Genomic DNA, 16,925 nt, shown 5'->3' with positions numbered 1-16,925 from the left:
CAGCTTGTTACGAAACCATACAATAAGCCTCGGAATGGAACTGATTCTCTGGCACGACCACAGCAAAGGAATAAGGTTATGAGATTTGGCACTTGGAATGTAACTAGCCCTTATAGAACAGGAGGGGTAACATTAATAACAAAAAGATTACAGGAGAATGGAGAAAGTTATACAATGCAGAACTGCATGCATTGTATTCTTCACCTGACATAATTAGGAACATTAAATCCAGATGCAAATCAAGATTTCAGGTATAACTCCCTGTAAAGTTGATTTGAATAATTTCGAGGGAAAAATTGTTCTGGAGCCGGGTATCGAACCCGGGACCTTTGGTTTAACGTACCAACGCTCTACCACTGAGCTACTCGGGAACTCTAACCGACACCGATCCAATTTTTCCCCCCTATATCCACAGACCTCAAAGTGGGCTGACAACCGTCAAGCAACCAACTTTGAGTGCACACTAACTCCGTGTGACTTAAATTGTGGTTTTCTGTTAACGAACAGTGACGTGTATTGGGCTGACAACCGTCAAGCAACCAACTTCGAGTGCACACTAACTCCGTGTGACTTAAATTGTGGTTTTCTGTTAACGAACAGTGACGTGTATTATGCAAATCAAGATTTCAGGTATAACTCCCTGTAAAGTTGATTTGAATAATTTCGAGGGAAAAATTGTTCCGGAGCCGGGTATCGAACCCGGGACCTTTGGTTTAACGTACCAACGCTCTACCACTGAGCTACTCGGGAACTCTAACCGACACCGATCCAACTTTACAGGGAGTTTACAGGGAGTTATACCTGAAATCTTGATTTGCATAATACACGTCACTGTTCGTTAACAGAAAACCACAATTTAAGTCACACAGAGTTAGTGTGCACTCGAAGTTGGTTGCTTGACGGTTGTCAGCCCACTTTGAGGTCTGTGGATATAGAGGGAAAATTGGATCGGTGTCGGTTAGAGTTCCCGAGTAGCTCAGTGGTAGAGTGTTGGTACGTTAAACCAAAGGTCCCGGGTTCGATACCCGGCTCCGGAACAGTTTTTTCCTCGAAATTATTCAAATCAACTTTACAGGGAGTTATACCTGAAATCTTGATTTGCATAACACACGTCACTGTTCGTTAACAGAAAACCACAATTTAAGTCACACGGAGTTAGTGTGCACTCGAAGTTGGTTGCTTGACGGTTGTCAGACCACTTTGAGGTCTGTGGATATAGAGGGAAAAATTGAATCGGTGTCGGTTAGAGTTCCCGAGTAGCTCAGTGGTAGAGCGTTGGTACGTTAAACCAAAGGTCCCGGGTTCGATACCCGGCTCCGGAACATTTTTTCCCTCGAAATTATTCATTAAATCCAGATGTTTGAGATGGGCAGGACATGTAGCACATATGGGCGAATCCGGAAATGCATATAGTGTGTTAGATGGGAGGCCGGAGGGAAAAAGACCTTTGGGGAGGCCGAGATGTAGATGGGAGGATAATATTAAAATGGATTTGAGGAAGGTGGGATATGATGATAGTGACTGGATTAATCTTGCACAGGATCGGGTCCGATGGCAGGCTTATGTGAGGGCGGCAATGAACCTGCAGGTTCCTTAAAAGCCGTTTGTTAGTAAGTTGTAAGTAAACACATATACGTGGTCTTGAGATCTCTGAATTGGCAGTGACTTTTATTTGCTGCCATGTGAATAGATCTATTGGCATCCTATGCTATAGTTTACATCACTTTATTCTTTCGCTGAATAGAGTATAGGCATCTCTGAGAATAGAGAAACTGGTCTTACAAATCATTATTATCTTCCTAGTTAGTTTCATGTCGTAACTCACATTGTTGAATCTCATTTTGAAGTATTTTCATAAATCATAACATTTGTAGGGGCTCAAACCCTAATAAATAAAATTAGTAAAAGGTTACCTTCATGTGCGTTTAATCAGTAGCCGTCTTGGAGCTTTTTGTTGATACATAGAGATCCACTGGTGATGTAGTACTGGAGATATTGAGTAATTAATGATTATGAACAAATAGTACAATATGGCCATTGTAGCATATGATATGAGAAACTGCATGACAAAATGGCCTTGTTTCCACTGAAACAATACAGGTGGAGATATCTATATTATAACATTAAAAAACGCAAAACAATAAAACAGTGGGGATATGTAATGTGCAAACAACATCACTTCTGGGATTTCACTTAAATTATCCATACACTACTTCTTGAAGCTTATTGTGGCTACACCTTCTCAATGATAATTTTATTTATATACCAAAAATATTAAATTTAAAAATTATCTTCACATAATGAAGTTTTTGAGTGAATAAAACCTTTACAGTATATAACAAAGGAATGGACTGGGACTCCCAAAATGAAAATGGTTGCAACAGTCCTTTGAACCCTGAGAATATTTTATTCTCTCAGCACTATATTATATATTTTGTTACAATTTTAGGTTAGAGTAGTCTTTATGTTAAGACTATCTCGATTACATAATCTTTGGTGTTTTGTTTACATACAGATTCGTGTAATATAATACTGTAATTTTAAGTACAATGTGACAGTTTCAAATATAGAAAAATAATACTGTACATCAACATTCGGTTCTTTTGATACCTTTTTCTCGAGGCAATAAGAGTAACATTACCCTTACTGTAGTCATTAAAATAATTTTAGAGCTGAAAACTTTTCATCGATAAATTGAAGATAAAATCGTCATTGATTGACATGTTTTATGAAAGGCAGTTGTATGAAGAGATGGGCTGAAAACTTTTATGGACTGTAACAGTCCTTCTGGGACTATAACCTGTATGGCTGATGATGATGCAATTGTGTATTTGTATGATGAAATGCAAAACTTCACTGTTCAGTCACCACGATGCATGTGCAAAGTTCATTTTTCCTAGAGCACAGAAAACTTAACGTTTTATGTACAATAAAGCCAACATGGTCGATTTCCTGAAACTGTAGTTTATTCGTAATTTAAAACTTCAGTTTCTTGAAACACAGTCTGAGATGTTTCTTATTTCTTCACTAACTTACATTATACTGGTTTTATGAAACTACAGTCTTCCTACTTGCTTTAGAATGTAGTTAGTTTCAAAGTTAAATGTGACACTTTATGTGAAGAGAATATTCTGTGTAAATGTAGTTTGTGAGGTGCTTGACTTCTTAATTCAGATCATGTAGATAGTAGTTCTCTAGCAAAGTACATTATCTTTCATCTTCTTTTAAAAAGTGGTTTGTTTCAAACTTTCTGTGAGAAAGACATCTTCCCTGTAGAGTAATGTATATTCTGTGTAAATATAGTGTTAAGAGTCTCATTTTTTCAATTCAAATTATGTATGCAAATCTAATCTTTCAGGTGAAGCTCCCTGTAAAGCAGATTTGAATAATTTCAAGGGAAAAATTGTTCTGGGGCTGGGTATCGATCCCGGGACCTCTGGTTGAACGTACCAGCGCTCTCCCAACTGAGCTACCCGGGAACTCCACCCGACACCGTCTCAACTTTTCCCTTTATATCCACACAACTCACATGGGCTGACGAACAGAAACCCACATCGAGTGCACACAAACTCTGTGTGACTTGGAATTGTGGTTTTCTGTTAATGTACACAGTGATGTACCAGCTGGTACGTTCAACCTTGAAATTATTCAAATCTGCTTCACCTGAAAGACTAGATTTGCATAATATATACGTCACTGTGTACGTTAACAGAAAACCACAATTCCAAGTCAGACAGAGTCTGTGTGCACTCGATGTGGGTCTCTGGCATTTTGTCAGCCCACGCGAGTTGTGTGGATATAATGGGAAAAGTTGAGACGGTGTAGGGTGGAGTTCCTGGGTAGCTCAGTTGGGAGAGCACTGGTTCGTTCAACCAGGGGTCCCGGGATCGATACCCGGCCCCGGAACAATTTTTCCCTTGAAATTATTCAAATCTGCTTTACAGGGAGCTTCACCTGAAATACTAGATTTGCATAATATATATGTCACTGTGTACGTTAACAGAAAACCACAATTCCAAGTCACACAGAGTTTGTGTGCACTCGATGTGGGTCTCTGGCATTTTGTCAGCCGACGCGAGTTGTGTGGATATAAAGGGAAAAGTTGAGACGGTGTCGGGTGGAGTTCCTGGGTAGCTCAGTTGGGAGAGCGCCGGTACGTTCAACCAGAGGTCCCGGGATCGATACCCGGCCCCGGAACAATTTTTCCCTTGAAATTATTCAAATCTGCTTTACAGGGAGCTTCACCTGAAAGACTAGATTTGCATAATATATATGTCACTGTGTACGTTAACAGAAAACCACAATTCCAAGTCACACAGAGTTTGTGTGCACTCGATGTGGGTTTCTGTTCGTCAGCCCATGTGAGTTGTGTGGATATAAAGGGAAAAGTTGAGACTGTGTCGGGTGGAGTTCCCTGGTAGCTCAGTTGGGAGAGCGCTGGTACGTTCAACCAGAGGTCCCGGGATCGATACCCAGCCCCGGAACAATTTTTCCCTTGAAATTATTCAAATTATGTAGTTTGTAATTATGTTTGAAACTACAGTTTTTCCGAATTTGTTTTAGAAACTGGTTTGTTTCAAACTCAATGGTATAATTTATAATTATCACGAAAAATACAACTTCTTTCAACTTTTTTAGAAACTGGTTTGTTTCAGTATTAGACAGACACTTTACATGTATTTTGTGTAAATATAAACGCAGTTTTTAAGAGACATAACTTCTTAGTTCAAGTTACAATTTATAATTCTGTATTATGCAAAAGATCTGCAGAACTGAACATATTTTATATTCGCTGTTAAGTTGGGAGGAATATGGAGCATGTTTTAATAAAGTTTCAGGATTTGTCTTAATTTTGCAGTACAACACTAGCAATTATAACTCCATTCTACTCAGCAAGCTTGGTTGAAACAGTTCAGAGTGATATCGCGAGTGAGAAACCAGGTATTTTTGATGTCTTCAAGGAGGGGATGTGCCGTCTCGTGAGTTGGAGCTCTCCACAGAAAGGTTAATATCTTATATATCATCAAACAAATTTTGAAATAATTCTGGGAAGGGGGAAGTATAAATACATACATATATATGTATGTATATATATATATATATATATACATATACATACATACATATATATGTATGTATATATGTGTCCATAAATGTGGAGGCGTATTCCTGACACCAAAACATAACAAAAAGTTTATATGAACATGGGTCTGCAAACCCTTCGTTAGGGAGTTATGAAAGGAATTTCCTGTAGTGACGCCTGATTATGTACTTCACCTCAAACTTGCATTTTTCTCCACTTTCTTCATTACGGTTGGTCATGACATTTGTTTTGTTTTGTCTGATTGCCTTTTGTTCTGTTTTGTGTTATTCACAGTAACATTCATCACTTTACTGTGATAGTTCGCCAGTATCTGGATAACCAGTTCCCAAACAGATGGATTGGTCGAAGGGAATCCATTGCATGGCCTGCCCAATCGCCAGATTTAAATCCAATAGATTTTTACCTCTGGGAACATTTAAAATCCATGGTGTATTCAACACCTGTACCTAATATCGATGTTCTGAGGGAACGTATTCAAAATGGATTTGATCAAATTCGTAATACCCCAGGACATTTGCACAGAGTACGGCAAAGCATGGAATGCAGGCTCAGGGCATGCATCGAAGCAGGAGGAGGTCATTTTGAGCAATTTTTGTAAATGTGTGTTGTTAAATGTATCACATGTACCATTACCAATAAACCCATAACTCCCTAACGAAGGGTTTGCGGACGCATGTTCATATGAACGTTTTGTTAGGAATACGCCCCCACATTTATGGACACATATATAGATACACCCTGTATATATAAATATTTATTTATTTATATACTACCATTAACTTTTTTCAATGGTGGTTACTTGATTGCATCATATTATCCAAGCATCCTCATGTATGAGACACATCTCTTTAATAGAGATTAAAAAAAATTGACGTATTTTCTGAGAAACCATAATATAGGCTATGCCTTACATGTGTGATATGGGGTTCTCAATTTTACTTATCTCTCAAAAGAAGCTGTGCTATAAATTTTTATTGCCCTTCACTGGATTTAAACTTGCGCATCTCAGACTTAATTGCAAGCTTGCTAGCCACTTCAGTGGGGAACGATTGGTTCAAGATGATGAGCCAAATACCAGCCAATTGAAAACTAATTATTTTCTTCCTTTTCTTTTGACTGTTGTTCATTATAATGTGTGACATTGAACCATGTTGATTTGAATAACATAGTTGGATAAGCAAAGTTTTATTGTGGAATGTTGCAGGTCGCATGCTTCCAGTGTGGGCACTGGTGGTGCCTACTGTAATGTATGGACTGCTGAAGTATTTGTTCACCATTGTTGTGCGAGGTGTGGCGAGTCGGATCATGCATGTCAGTCGCAAACATGAGCAGGAGAAGCAGGTACTCTGGATGCTGTATTGTTATCATAGTTCAGATTTTACTGTTCTACATATCATAAAGAATTCCGAAACATTTACTATTTCCAAGATCTCAAACTTCATTTCACCTTCATCATATGGGTAGTTTCAGTTGCAGCTCAGTTAGCTATTTCTGCTGCTGCTGCTAATAATGCTATTGCTGATACTGTTGTTCCCCTTCATCATATGCTTTTCTCTTCTAATATTATAGTTTAATTATCATTGCCATCACTGTTCTTGTTGTTATTATTATTATTATTATCATCATCATCATCATCATCATCATCCATCCATCCATCCATCCATCATCATCATCATAATCATTTGAAGACCTTCCTGAAATAAGGATATAACCAACATAACTGTAATTCGTGTTTTGGGAGAAAGGAAAATAATTTGACGGGCATATTTCATTAGGCCTATATTTACTTTCACAACCATTTGCCTAAAGGATACGGTAGAGCATCTCGTTTAGGCACAGTGAAAATGTAAACAAAGTGCAGGTAATGTGTGGGGGCAGGACGAGCTTTACAATAAACACGAGGGATGCACAAGGTTTTAGTTACAACATTTATGGCAGAGCATTAATTGAAATTATATTTTCCAAAAAAACACAAAACAATAGAACACAAATTGCGTACCTAACGTTATCATATACACATTTTAACAAACAAGCAATTGTAACATTGAAATAATTCAATATAACAAATCAAATTTTCCTACTTATATGATGTTGCTTTCAAGCAGAATTTTTACACTCATAAATTTCATTCTCTGTGTGACTAACATAATACCACCATCTTCTGTGGCCAAATTAACAAAACTACACTACATTGGTCTGAAGTGATAACACTATTTCCTAAACATACTCAAAATTCAATTTATTCATGTATCTTATTCCAACATCTTGTTAGTTTCTGAGGTGACAAGTCATCCCATGCTTGTGCTATATTATATACAGGGCTTTCATTTCAAAACTTCCCAATCTAAATAACTAATTATTTAAATTGAGGCACAGATGCATTATAGGGGCCAATCTCCTTATTGGTTGAATGGTATGAATGCTACTATCGATATGTATTGTTGTTATAATAGACATAAAGTATGTGTGCTATATTATATTCAGGGCTTTCATTTCAAAACTTCCCAATCTAAATAACTAATTATTTAAATTGAGGCACAGATGCGTTATAGGGGCCAATCTCCTTATTGGTTGAATGGTATGAATGCTGCTATCGATATGTATTGTTGTTATAATAGACATAAAGTACGTTGCCAACTTCTAAATTAACAATCAGTTTTATATTGTTGACTTTTAGCCTACTTCAAAATGAAAATAACGGCAGTAATAGTAAAATATATTTGCCCTGGACCAAAAGTATAATACAAATTGACTAAAATCACATCAGTAGTAACAAACTCTTTAATTTTTTTTATTTAATTTTTTAATTTGGTAGCATTTAATGCTTATCGAATATCAAATGCTAAAAATGCTAATCGAACCATTACTTCCGCTGACCTTTTTTGTGTATAATGTGTGATAGGTGGCCCCTATAATGCATCTTTTCCTAAATTTAATTCATTTTAAACAAAAAACACGTCAGTTTAGATATTGAGGGGGAAGTCTGAAACCAGGCTTAATTGCATTTTAGATTTCATCCCCCACCCTCAGCTATCCCCGTTAGAAATTTCAACTGGTACCCCTATATTTTTATACTGGGAAACGAGAATGCGGATGCTTTAGCAAGGAAGGGCAGCACTGCTACTTACAGACCTGTTACTAAATCTACGTATTACTGTGTGAAGAGATTTATTAAATCTACATACTTAGACTTCAACAAACAAAATTTGATAACTCAATCCCAAGGGAAAAAATGGAACTCTCTGCATCAAAATCCACAGTTAATTCCCGATTTACCACGAAAATCGTCTGTAGCTGCATTTAGATTGGCAACAGGCCATGATTGTTTGGCCAAACACCTGCATAGAATTGGAATATATCAGTCCCCTAACTGCCCATTGTGCAACTCAAACCAAGAAATGGATTCGGAACACCTCAAAATCTGTGCTTCAGTGGCTAGTCATGACAATATCTTTGAAAAATATTGGAGTGCAAGAGGTCAAATGACTTTATTGTCAAACGCCTGGCATTAGAAAACAACAACATATTTTTATACTTAAATATGAAAGAGCATTCAATTGTTTGTACACCTCATTCATTTATTTCATATCTTTTGTTTTATATCGTTGCCTGGGAACCTCGATTGTTGTTACTGTTGATTAGAGCTGAAGCTACAAATACCATTGAACATTTCTTGTAATAGTTATGTTCGTGTATTAAATTATTGTAATATTGTTTTCTTCAATGTAAAACTTCAATATCATCCCCAAAAATTCCAGTTCACACATTGATCTTCTGAGGAAACTGGGTATTATCTTCACGAAACACATGAGGATTCTCAGTATTCCAGTATCTACAATTGTGTTTGTTGACAAACCCATTTAAGAAAAAAGCCCTTCATCACTAAAGCAAATATTTTGTGTCAAATTTGGATCATCTTCAATTCTCTGAGACATCTGTTCACAAAATTCTACTCTTCTATCAAAATCGTCTTCGCTGAGCTGTTGGTGACTTTATATTTTGTAGGGGAAAAATTTGTTCATTTACAGCACTTTATGTATGGAACCAACTGAAATGTTTGTTACAGCAGCTATTTTTGGAATGGAAGTGGTGGGTTCATTAATGAAATGACCTGCGAAGTTTCATCAAGTTTTCTAGGTTGGCCATTTGCTTTATTGCACACAGAACCAGTTTCTTCAAATTTCCGTATTAGATCTATGACATACCGGTTACTTATTTTCTCAGGATGCCTCTCGTTGAAAGCTCTAGCAGTTCTACGAACATAACGGTTTTCAGCTCCATAAATAAATGTGATTTCTGTTATCTCTTGAAGGGTATACACCATTTTACAATAATTTAATACAACTATTACAAGAAATGTTCAATGGTATTTGTAGCTTCAGCTCTAATCAACAGTAACTACAATCAAGATTGCCAGGCAACATTATATAAAACAAACGATATATAAAATAAATGAATGAGGTGTATAAACAATTGAATGCTTTTAAGTATATTTAAGTATAATAATATAGGAGTGCTATTTGAAATTTCTAAAGGGGTTGTCGCTAGGGGGTGGGAGGTGAAATCTAAAAAGCAATTAAGCCTTGACGTGATTTTTGTTTAAATTCAATTAAATTTAAATAATTAGTTATTTAGACTGGGAAGTTTTGAAATGAAAGCCCTGTATAGCAGCTTTGATTGTGTATCGCTTCTAGAAGTCTGTAGAACATTGCAGATCATGCTGTTCAAGAAATTTTCGCAGCAAAACTTTGTGATATTTCCACTTTAAGTTTTTGAGAACTCCTGATGTATGAGCTGTATGAGGGCCAAGGTGTGTGCCTGTAGGAAATGACATTTTATTTTATCAGCACTCACTAAACTGTCAGTTGTGTGCACAGGAGCATTGTCCAACAGAAGAATAGCTTCTTCTGGTAAATTATATCTGTTTACATTTTGACAAACATGAGGTACAAAAGCACTTTGAAACCACTCATTAAATATGGTCTTGTCCATCCAGGCATTCTTTTGGAAGTAATGTAGAACTGGCAATGATTTCCTCTTTACGTTTTTCAATGCTCTGGAATTTGTAGCTTTCCCAATAACAATCTGTGAGTTCCACTCGCATTACAGCAGGCTAGAAGTGTCAGTCTGTCCTTCTGCAGTTTGTACCCTGAGACCTCAGATGAAGATACTAGGGTCGTATTCAGAAGAGTTTTCTAATTCAGACCTGTTTCGTCACAGTTGTATATTTGTTCTTTTACAAGGTGACGTGATTGTATGACACTTTTAAGGTCGTCAGTTTATCCTGGTATTATAGAACTATTGGCATTTTGTTTTTCACCTTGTACGGTAAGTTTTTGGATGCCATGCCGGGATTTAAAAGTCTTCAGTCATCCATTACTGGCTTTGAAATTTGTATCACCTCCCATCTTTCTCTTCAAGTCTAAAGCTCTTTCACATAGGAGTGGTCCAGACAAAGGAATTCCTGCGCCCTTTGTACTTTAAACCATTGGAACATTGCACTGGCAAATTCATGGAAAGCAGACATACTACTTTTAATTACTTTGCATCTTCCTGCATCACCATCATTATTCTTGACTCTTTCTGCCATTTCTAGAATTTCTGTTCGATTTTGTTTTATTCTAAATATTGTCCTCAAACCTATACCATACCTACTTGCTGTATCAGACACAATGTCACAATTTTGTAAGCATGTTATAATGTCACACTTTTGTTGTACGGTAAGACTGCGTTTCCTCTTCCCCATGTTCTCTATTAAATGTATGCCAATATACTGTATTGTCAAGTAGAATGGACAGCCCCTACAGACAGTGCTCTGCTGGGTGCAGGTCATGAATTCGAGCTTTAAAATGCATTGCTTAAATGAGACGCTGTACTATACAACTTTATTCAGCCATTGAACGCAATAATTTGTTATAAATAAATGCTTTAAAATTACTTTTTTCACCTACATCACATATTAGTGTAAAATGTAGCTAATCAGTGATGTATGCAATGGCAGGGGAAAGGAACTGGCCACCCTATCCCATTATCTCCTGGCCTAGTTGCCTCATAAGTGGTGCCTTGTTAGTATCACTTGTGAGGTTCAGACCTGTCTTCAGACAGTTGACTAAACAACGTCACATATTTCAAGAATCTGATGTTACATCCTTTTTCCATGGAGGTCTTCATTTATAAACCTTGAGGCAATAGATCACAAGAATGCCCTATGAAGAGAGGTCAAAAACTTTTTTAGCTCGTAGGACTGTAACCTGTTAGGAGGAAGATGACGATGATGGTTATTATTGTTGTTATTATTATTATTATTATTATTATTATTATTATTATTATTATTATTATTATTATTATTATTATTATTCTACAGGGTGCACTGACACGTGATGTGCTGGGTCATGCTGCATCTCAAGACATTGAAATGACTTCTGCCCTTGTTGGCCTTATTGCTGCTGACGTAGTATTCTTTCCATTGGAAACTATCCTGCATAGGTATGTGCTCTTCTCTGTTTGTAATGGGGAACATATATGGATATTATTTTCCATCGCAAGTTGGCTCTTTTAGTGGGAAATGTGATATAATCTCCTATTATACAGTATATTCAAAACTTACACTCTATCTTTTTTGATAAAAAATGAAAATAAAATGCAATGAAGTTAAGAAAGAATTTGGCCACCAGCATAGCTCAGTCAGCTGAGGTTCTTGCCTGCCAGTCTGGAGCTGCACTCGGATTTGGGTTCGATTCCCGCCTGAGCTGATTACCTGGTTGGGTTTTTTCCGTCTGTAAGACGAATGTCAGGTAATCTATGGCGAATTCTCAACCTCATCTTGCCAAATACCATCTCATTATCACCAATCACATCGACGCTAAATAACCTAGTTGTTGATACAGCGTTGTTAAATAACTGAATAAAAAAAATTGCTTGAATTGAAAAAGCATGCCATTGACACGTCATAACTAGGGACGTCCGATTTTAGCGAATAATTTCTTCACGAATTTCTGCTAATTGAGCGAGTTAAAATTTTTACAGGTATGAACAAGATTTGTTCTGTAGACACGTTTTACAGTCTCGATTTGTCGCGAATTTTGCTCCTTTTTCCCGTTTTTTGCGAATTTAGCAATTTTCTGCATCAAACGCGACTTTTTTTTTTTACGAATATCAGCTGAACTGTACATTCATCGGTCATGAAATTACATTGTTATTTTCGACAATGACACATTAAAAAAGTACGAAAGTAGTGGGTTTGTTTTTCATGTTTTATTATTTGAAATGCAGGGCTACTTAGCTGTGAAAAATGAAAATCTTTGTGTCGCACATGCACAATGCTTATGTTCGTTACACAGTAACATAATAAGAAATGTGTGAAAGATATTTGCCACATTTTCAGCAAAAGCACGCAATGAAGACTAAGGAATAGTGTACGGTATTTTGATAATTTAGCAACCAAGCAGCTTGTCATAGTGTGCGAATGAACATAGGCTTAATGCTTTTGATATTCATGTGACACTTCCCTCCATCTAGAGTATAACCACTCTTATTAATACCAGTTTGCTCATCAAGGTTGGCGTTTTCCAACCACCAGAAATTCTCTCTGGGTTAAATTTGAATAGAGCCATGCTGTGCTAATGACAAAACCAAATTACTGAAGTTCTACTGAATGTGATCGATAAAGTGATTTTCATGTTTAAATCACAGTCTACTATATACAGTCACGAAGCTTGAGTTTTGAGGGTGCTAGAAACAATAGACTGTGACGGTACTATTTTGCATTGCCTGTAATGAGGCGATATTAGTGATTTTAGTGGTGAGCAACTACCTAATGTTTGCATATTTACTATGTATTGAGCTTCGCGACTATATACTAGACTGTGTTTAAATTCAAACTTTTTCTTCACAATTTACTTGTTTAAATACTGACTCTTTACGAATTACAGTAGTTTTATTTACCGACTTCGGTATACGAGCTTCATGTCACATGTATGTGTCTTGAGATAATCTCCAGTATTACGTAGACATGAAGCATGCTTCTTATTGGCAGGCAACTTTCAAAGCGGCTTTTCGTATGACTCTGATCGTTTTCCATTTCACGTGATAGCCATTAGATAGTAGCGTAAACTTCTTTTGGACTAAAAATGGACATAAAAAGCTTTTTTCCTGGTTTGTCTTGAACTGTTTTCAAGTTATATATAATAAATAAATTTTTCGTACTCTTAGTTCCTCCCCTCCCACCTAAAGTATAAATATCATTTTCAGAGCTTAAAAAAGCACTAATCTGCTCACCTGTGACAGTAAAAATTTCTACTTGACGAATTAAAAAAATATTCTAATTTTTTTATATTGCACTTCTGCAGTTCGACCAGGCTTACTAGTGACATTTTTGCTTGACTGATGAGCTACCATAATATTTTTAAAGTCGTAATCATTTAATTTTTTATTTCCTATATTTGACCATTCACTCAAACATTTATTGTTTGCTTTATTTATGCAATTGAAATTACTTTTTAAAAATTATATCCTTCAAATGTTCACGAAAAGTCTTAATGACACAAACTTTTAATTCTATATCATTGTTACAAACTTCACACTGAATCTCTTATCACCAGTCCAGGAAATATGGTCTAAGAAATATGGGTGAATATTTACAGGTTGGCAGCATAATTATACATTGTAATTCTTGGTGACCCCTCTTGCATTTTGAAATTTTGACTCCTAAGAGTAAAGCTATGGTTTGTTTATGGCGATCATTGCCGGACACACATCGCCAGTGATTATAAATGCTGGCAACTCCAGGTGACAATCGCCAGCGATGTGCGCCTGGCAATGATTGCCTTAAACAAACCGTAGTTTAAGAAGGGTTTTAGAAATTTGTAGCATGTTTTGTTTTCCGATAATGATTTCTACTTACAGTAGCACTCAAAAGTATTTTGTAGAAAGCATATGCCACAATTACATAAAGATAAGCATTTAATAGAAAAAAATGCCAGTGAATAATTGAAAAGTATGTATTTCTAATCCATTTAGTACGAAAATACATTTAGTTTAAGCAGAGTTATATTGCATAAAAATAATTGAAAATTCTTCTGGATCAAAAGTAATTTCTAAATCCAAATATGTAATAATAAAACAAAAATATTCTGGATTCTGAGAAAAAATCCGTATTCATAGCATACCCCCGAGCTTTGATCACAGCAGCACATCTGTCTGGCATTGAATCCACAAGATTTTGCAATCGCTCGTGTGGAAGTTATCATTCTTCCAATAAGGCAGCAAAGAACTGATCCTTATTTTAGTAACTTCTATGATGAACACATTGATCCAATTCACCCCAGAGATATTCAATAGGATTAAGATCTGGGTTTTGGCTTAGCCAATCCAAGAGTTTGATTTTTTATCTGCAAAGAATTTTTTTTAAATGGCCGGAAGTGTGTTTTGGATCATTATCCTGCTGAAAAATCCAATTATGTGGCATATTTTTCCTCCCATGTGGAACCATATTCTTTTCTAAAATGTTACTATACATGAAACGATTCATATCGTCGTTCCTGCAATAACTCCTATGTGCAAAATATAAAGTTGTTCAGTAGGAAGAAAAAATACATTTATTCATCCTATGGCAGCCGTACATAGGAGACTGTGATTTCTTACATTTTCGAAACAAAGAAATATAATTACATATAGGAGATTTTATTACTTGCTGTATCACTAAGTTATTTAATAGAGCAAAAATCTGAAAATCGATAAATGTGTTACATAGGAGTTCTTGCAGGAACAATGACGATATTCCCTTCTATTTGGACTAGAGAACCAACTCCACTTCTAGAAAAACATCCTCACACCATGATGCTACCACCACTGTGCTTAATGGTCAGTACCTGGTATTTTGGTCGACATACATACTGAACACCATCAGAAGAAAATAAATTAAATTTACTCTCATCACTCCATAATATCTTATACTTGTCTGTAGTGTTCCATGTTTGATACATTTTTGCAAACTCTAACTTGGCCTTCCTATTTTTTTCGATTTATGAGTGGTTTTTGTGATGGTCGTCTACCATTTAAATCACCAGCTACTAGGCGACGTTCCACAGTAGAGACATGTAGGTTGAGTCCATAGTGCTGCTCTAGATCGTCCCTAATTTGTTGAGCCGATTTTCGTGGATCAGCAACCGACTGGTTACAAATCATTCTATCCTCCCTCACTGTTGTTTTTCGAGGACAACCAGACCTTGGCTTATTGTCTACTAATCCTTCTTGTTTCTTCCATCGACTCCACACACTTATGAGTTGCGATATACCAAAATCTTTAGCAACGCTAGACTGTGATTTTCCCATCTTCAAAGCATTTAAAACAGTTTGTCTCACATCTACAGATTATTCCTTTTGTTTTGGCATGCTTGCAATGTCTGAACAAATAAACAAGCACTGTCTAAATCAAACCACAAAATACTTATGAGCTAATGGAATATACATTTATATTGTTATCAGTGGCGGCTGGTTGTTTGAAAATATGGTGGTGCACAATGGATATCGGAGAGGAGTTAAACATACTTTACTTTAAAGTTTAAAACCGTGTATACCCGAGGGCTATACATATAAAGCTTATTTATATGCAATTAATAAGTAAAATGACTAAATACAAGCATACCTATTTATACAGAAAGTCCAAAAGTGGACGGGGTCGTGGATGGAGCTCTCTATATTACGATTTAACCTCACGAAAAACATTTGAGTACAGAATCGTCATCAGAATGCTACCAAGTACCAAGTCCAACGTTTTCGTTCATAAAATTCAAATGCAGCTTTCGTAGGCTGTCGGGAGATAGCAGCACTTATTGTCAGAATGACAACTCTTACAAATTTAAAGCAAAATACAAACTCCTTTACTAAAGTGCCGTTTGTGTGGATGCAGATTGAGAAATTAATGTGCGAAATATGCGACTGTCCGTTACACAAGCTGAATGAATACATTTTTCATGCTTATTACTTCGGACAAATGTCTAGTTGAAACAGATACATTCCCAGTGAATTTAGTTTCTTCTGCACTGACGTTGGTGTCCCATGCCAGGGAGTGCGACAAACCTTTCTCAATGAGAAAGCAGTAGACCACGCCTCTTAACCCCCTGTCCCCGCATTAGCCGAACATCTCTATAAACTACCTTCCATAGGTTTTCAACATCTTTGCAAACCAAGAGGCTCGAAGGCTCCTGCAGACGTGCAAAACAAGACGCCAGCTGCAGATAGTCATGAATGAAAATTGTAAAAAAAAAAATATATATATATATATATATTTTTAATAGTAACAAAGCAGGGAGATTAGGAACATTACTGGGGGGTGTACAAACCTACAACCCCCTTGAGAAGCCGCCACTGATTGTTATTCTATGAACTTGCCTGCTTCCTAGATACGTAACCACAGCAATATGACGCTACTCATAGAATGACACAGTTGTGTGCTGTGCGTTGTTGTAACTACATGCAAACAGTACTGATAACATAACTACAAAATACTTTTGAGCGCTACTGTATGTTTCATGCTGTGTTGGAGAAGTGAAATTCTTAGAGATACTTGTAATAAATTGTGAGAGATATTTTTAATAATTTTCGGTGTAACAATATGTTATTTTCACAAAATCTTGTTATAATTTGATAATTTCTAAAAGCAAAAGCAAAATGTTTCTTTATCTGGTGAGTGTAGTATATATTCAGATTGATCTGTGGCACTAGTAGCTTGGCTGTGTACTTGGGGTGGGGATAAAACTGATTCGTCATTTGTATGAACTAATAATTTAGTAATTAAAACTCATTAACATTAAAGAAGAGG

General features: G+C 36.4%; 1 protein-coding gene across 2 annotated transcripts in view; it reads left to right on the top strand.

Annotated features, from left to right (window-relative positions):
• The window catches only part of LOC138710610 (mitochondrial outer membrane protein SLC25A46-like), a 52,898-nt gene that overhangs the window by 22,825 nt on the left and 13,148 nt on the right, over positions 1–16,925 (top strand). For both annotated transcript variants that reach the window (XM_069841614.1, XM_069841615.1), the window contains 3 exons: positions 4,859–5,004; positions 6,309–6,445; positions 11,469–11,590. In XM_069841614.1, coding sequence (XP_069697715.1) covers positions 4,859–5,004; positions 6,309–6,445; positions 11,469–11,590 — 405 coding nt within the window. The remainder of the gene's footprint in view (positions 1–4,858; positions 5,005–6,308; positions 6,446–11,468; positions 11,591–16,925) is intronic.

This window comes from Periplaneta americana, chromosome 12 (assembly GCF_040183065.1).
Source record: "Periplaneta americana isolate PAMFEO1 chromosome 12, P.americana_PAMFEO1_priV1, whole genome shotgun sequence".
Taxonomy (NCBI): domain Eukaryota; kingdom Metazoa; phylum Arthropoda; class Insecta; order Blattodea; family Blattidae; genus Periplaneta; species Periplaneta americana.
The sequence above is the reverse complement of the archived record's forward strand: the minus strand, read 5'-3'. Positions and strand labels throughout refer to the sequence as shown.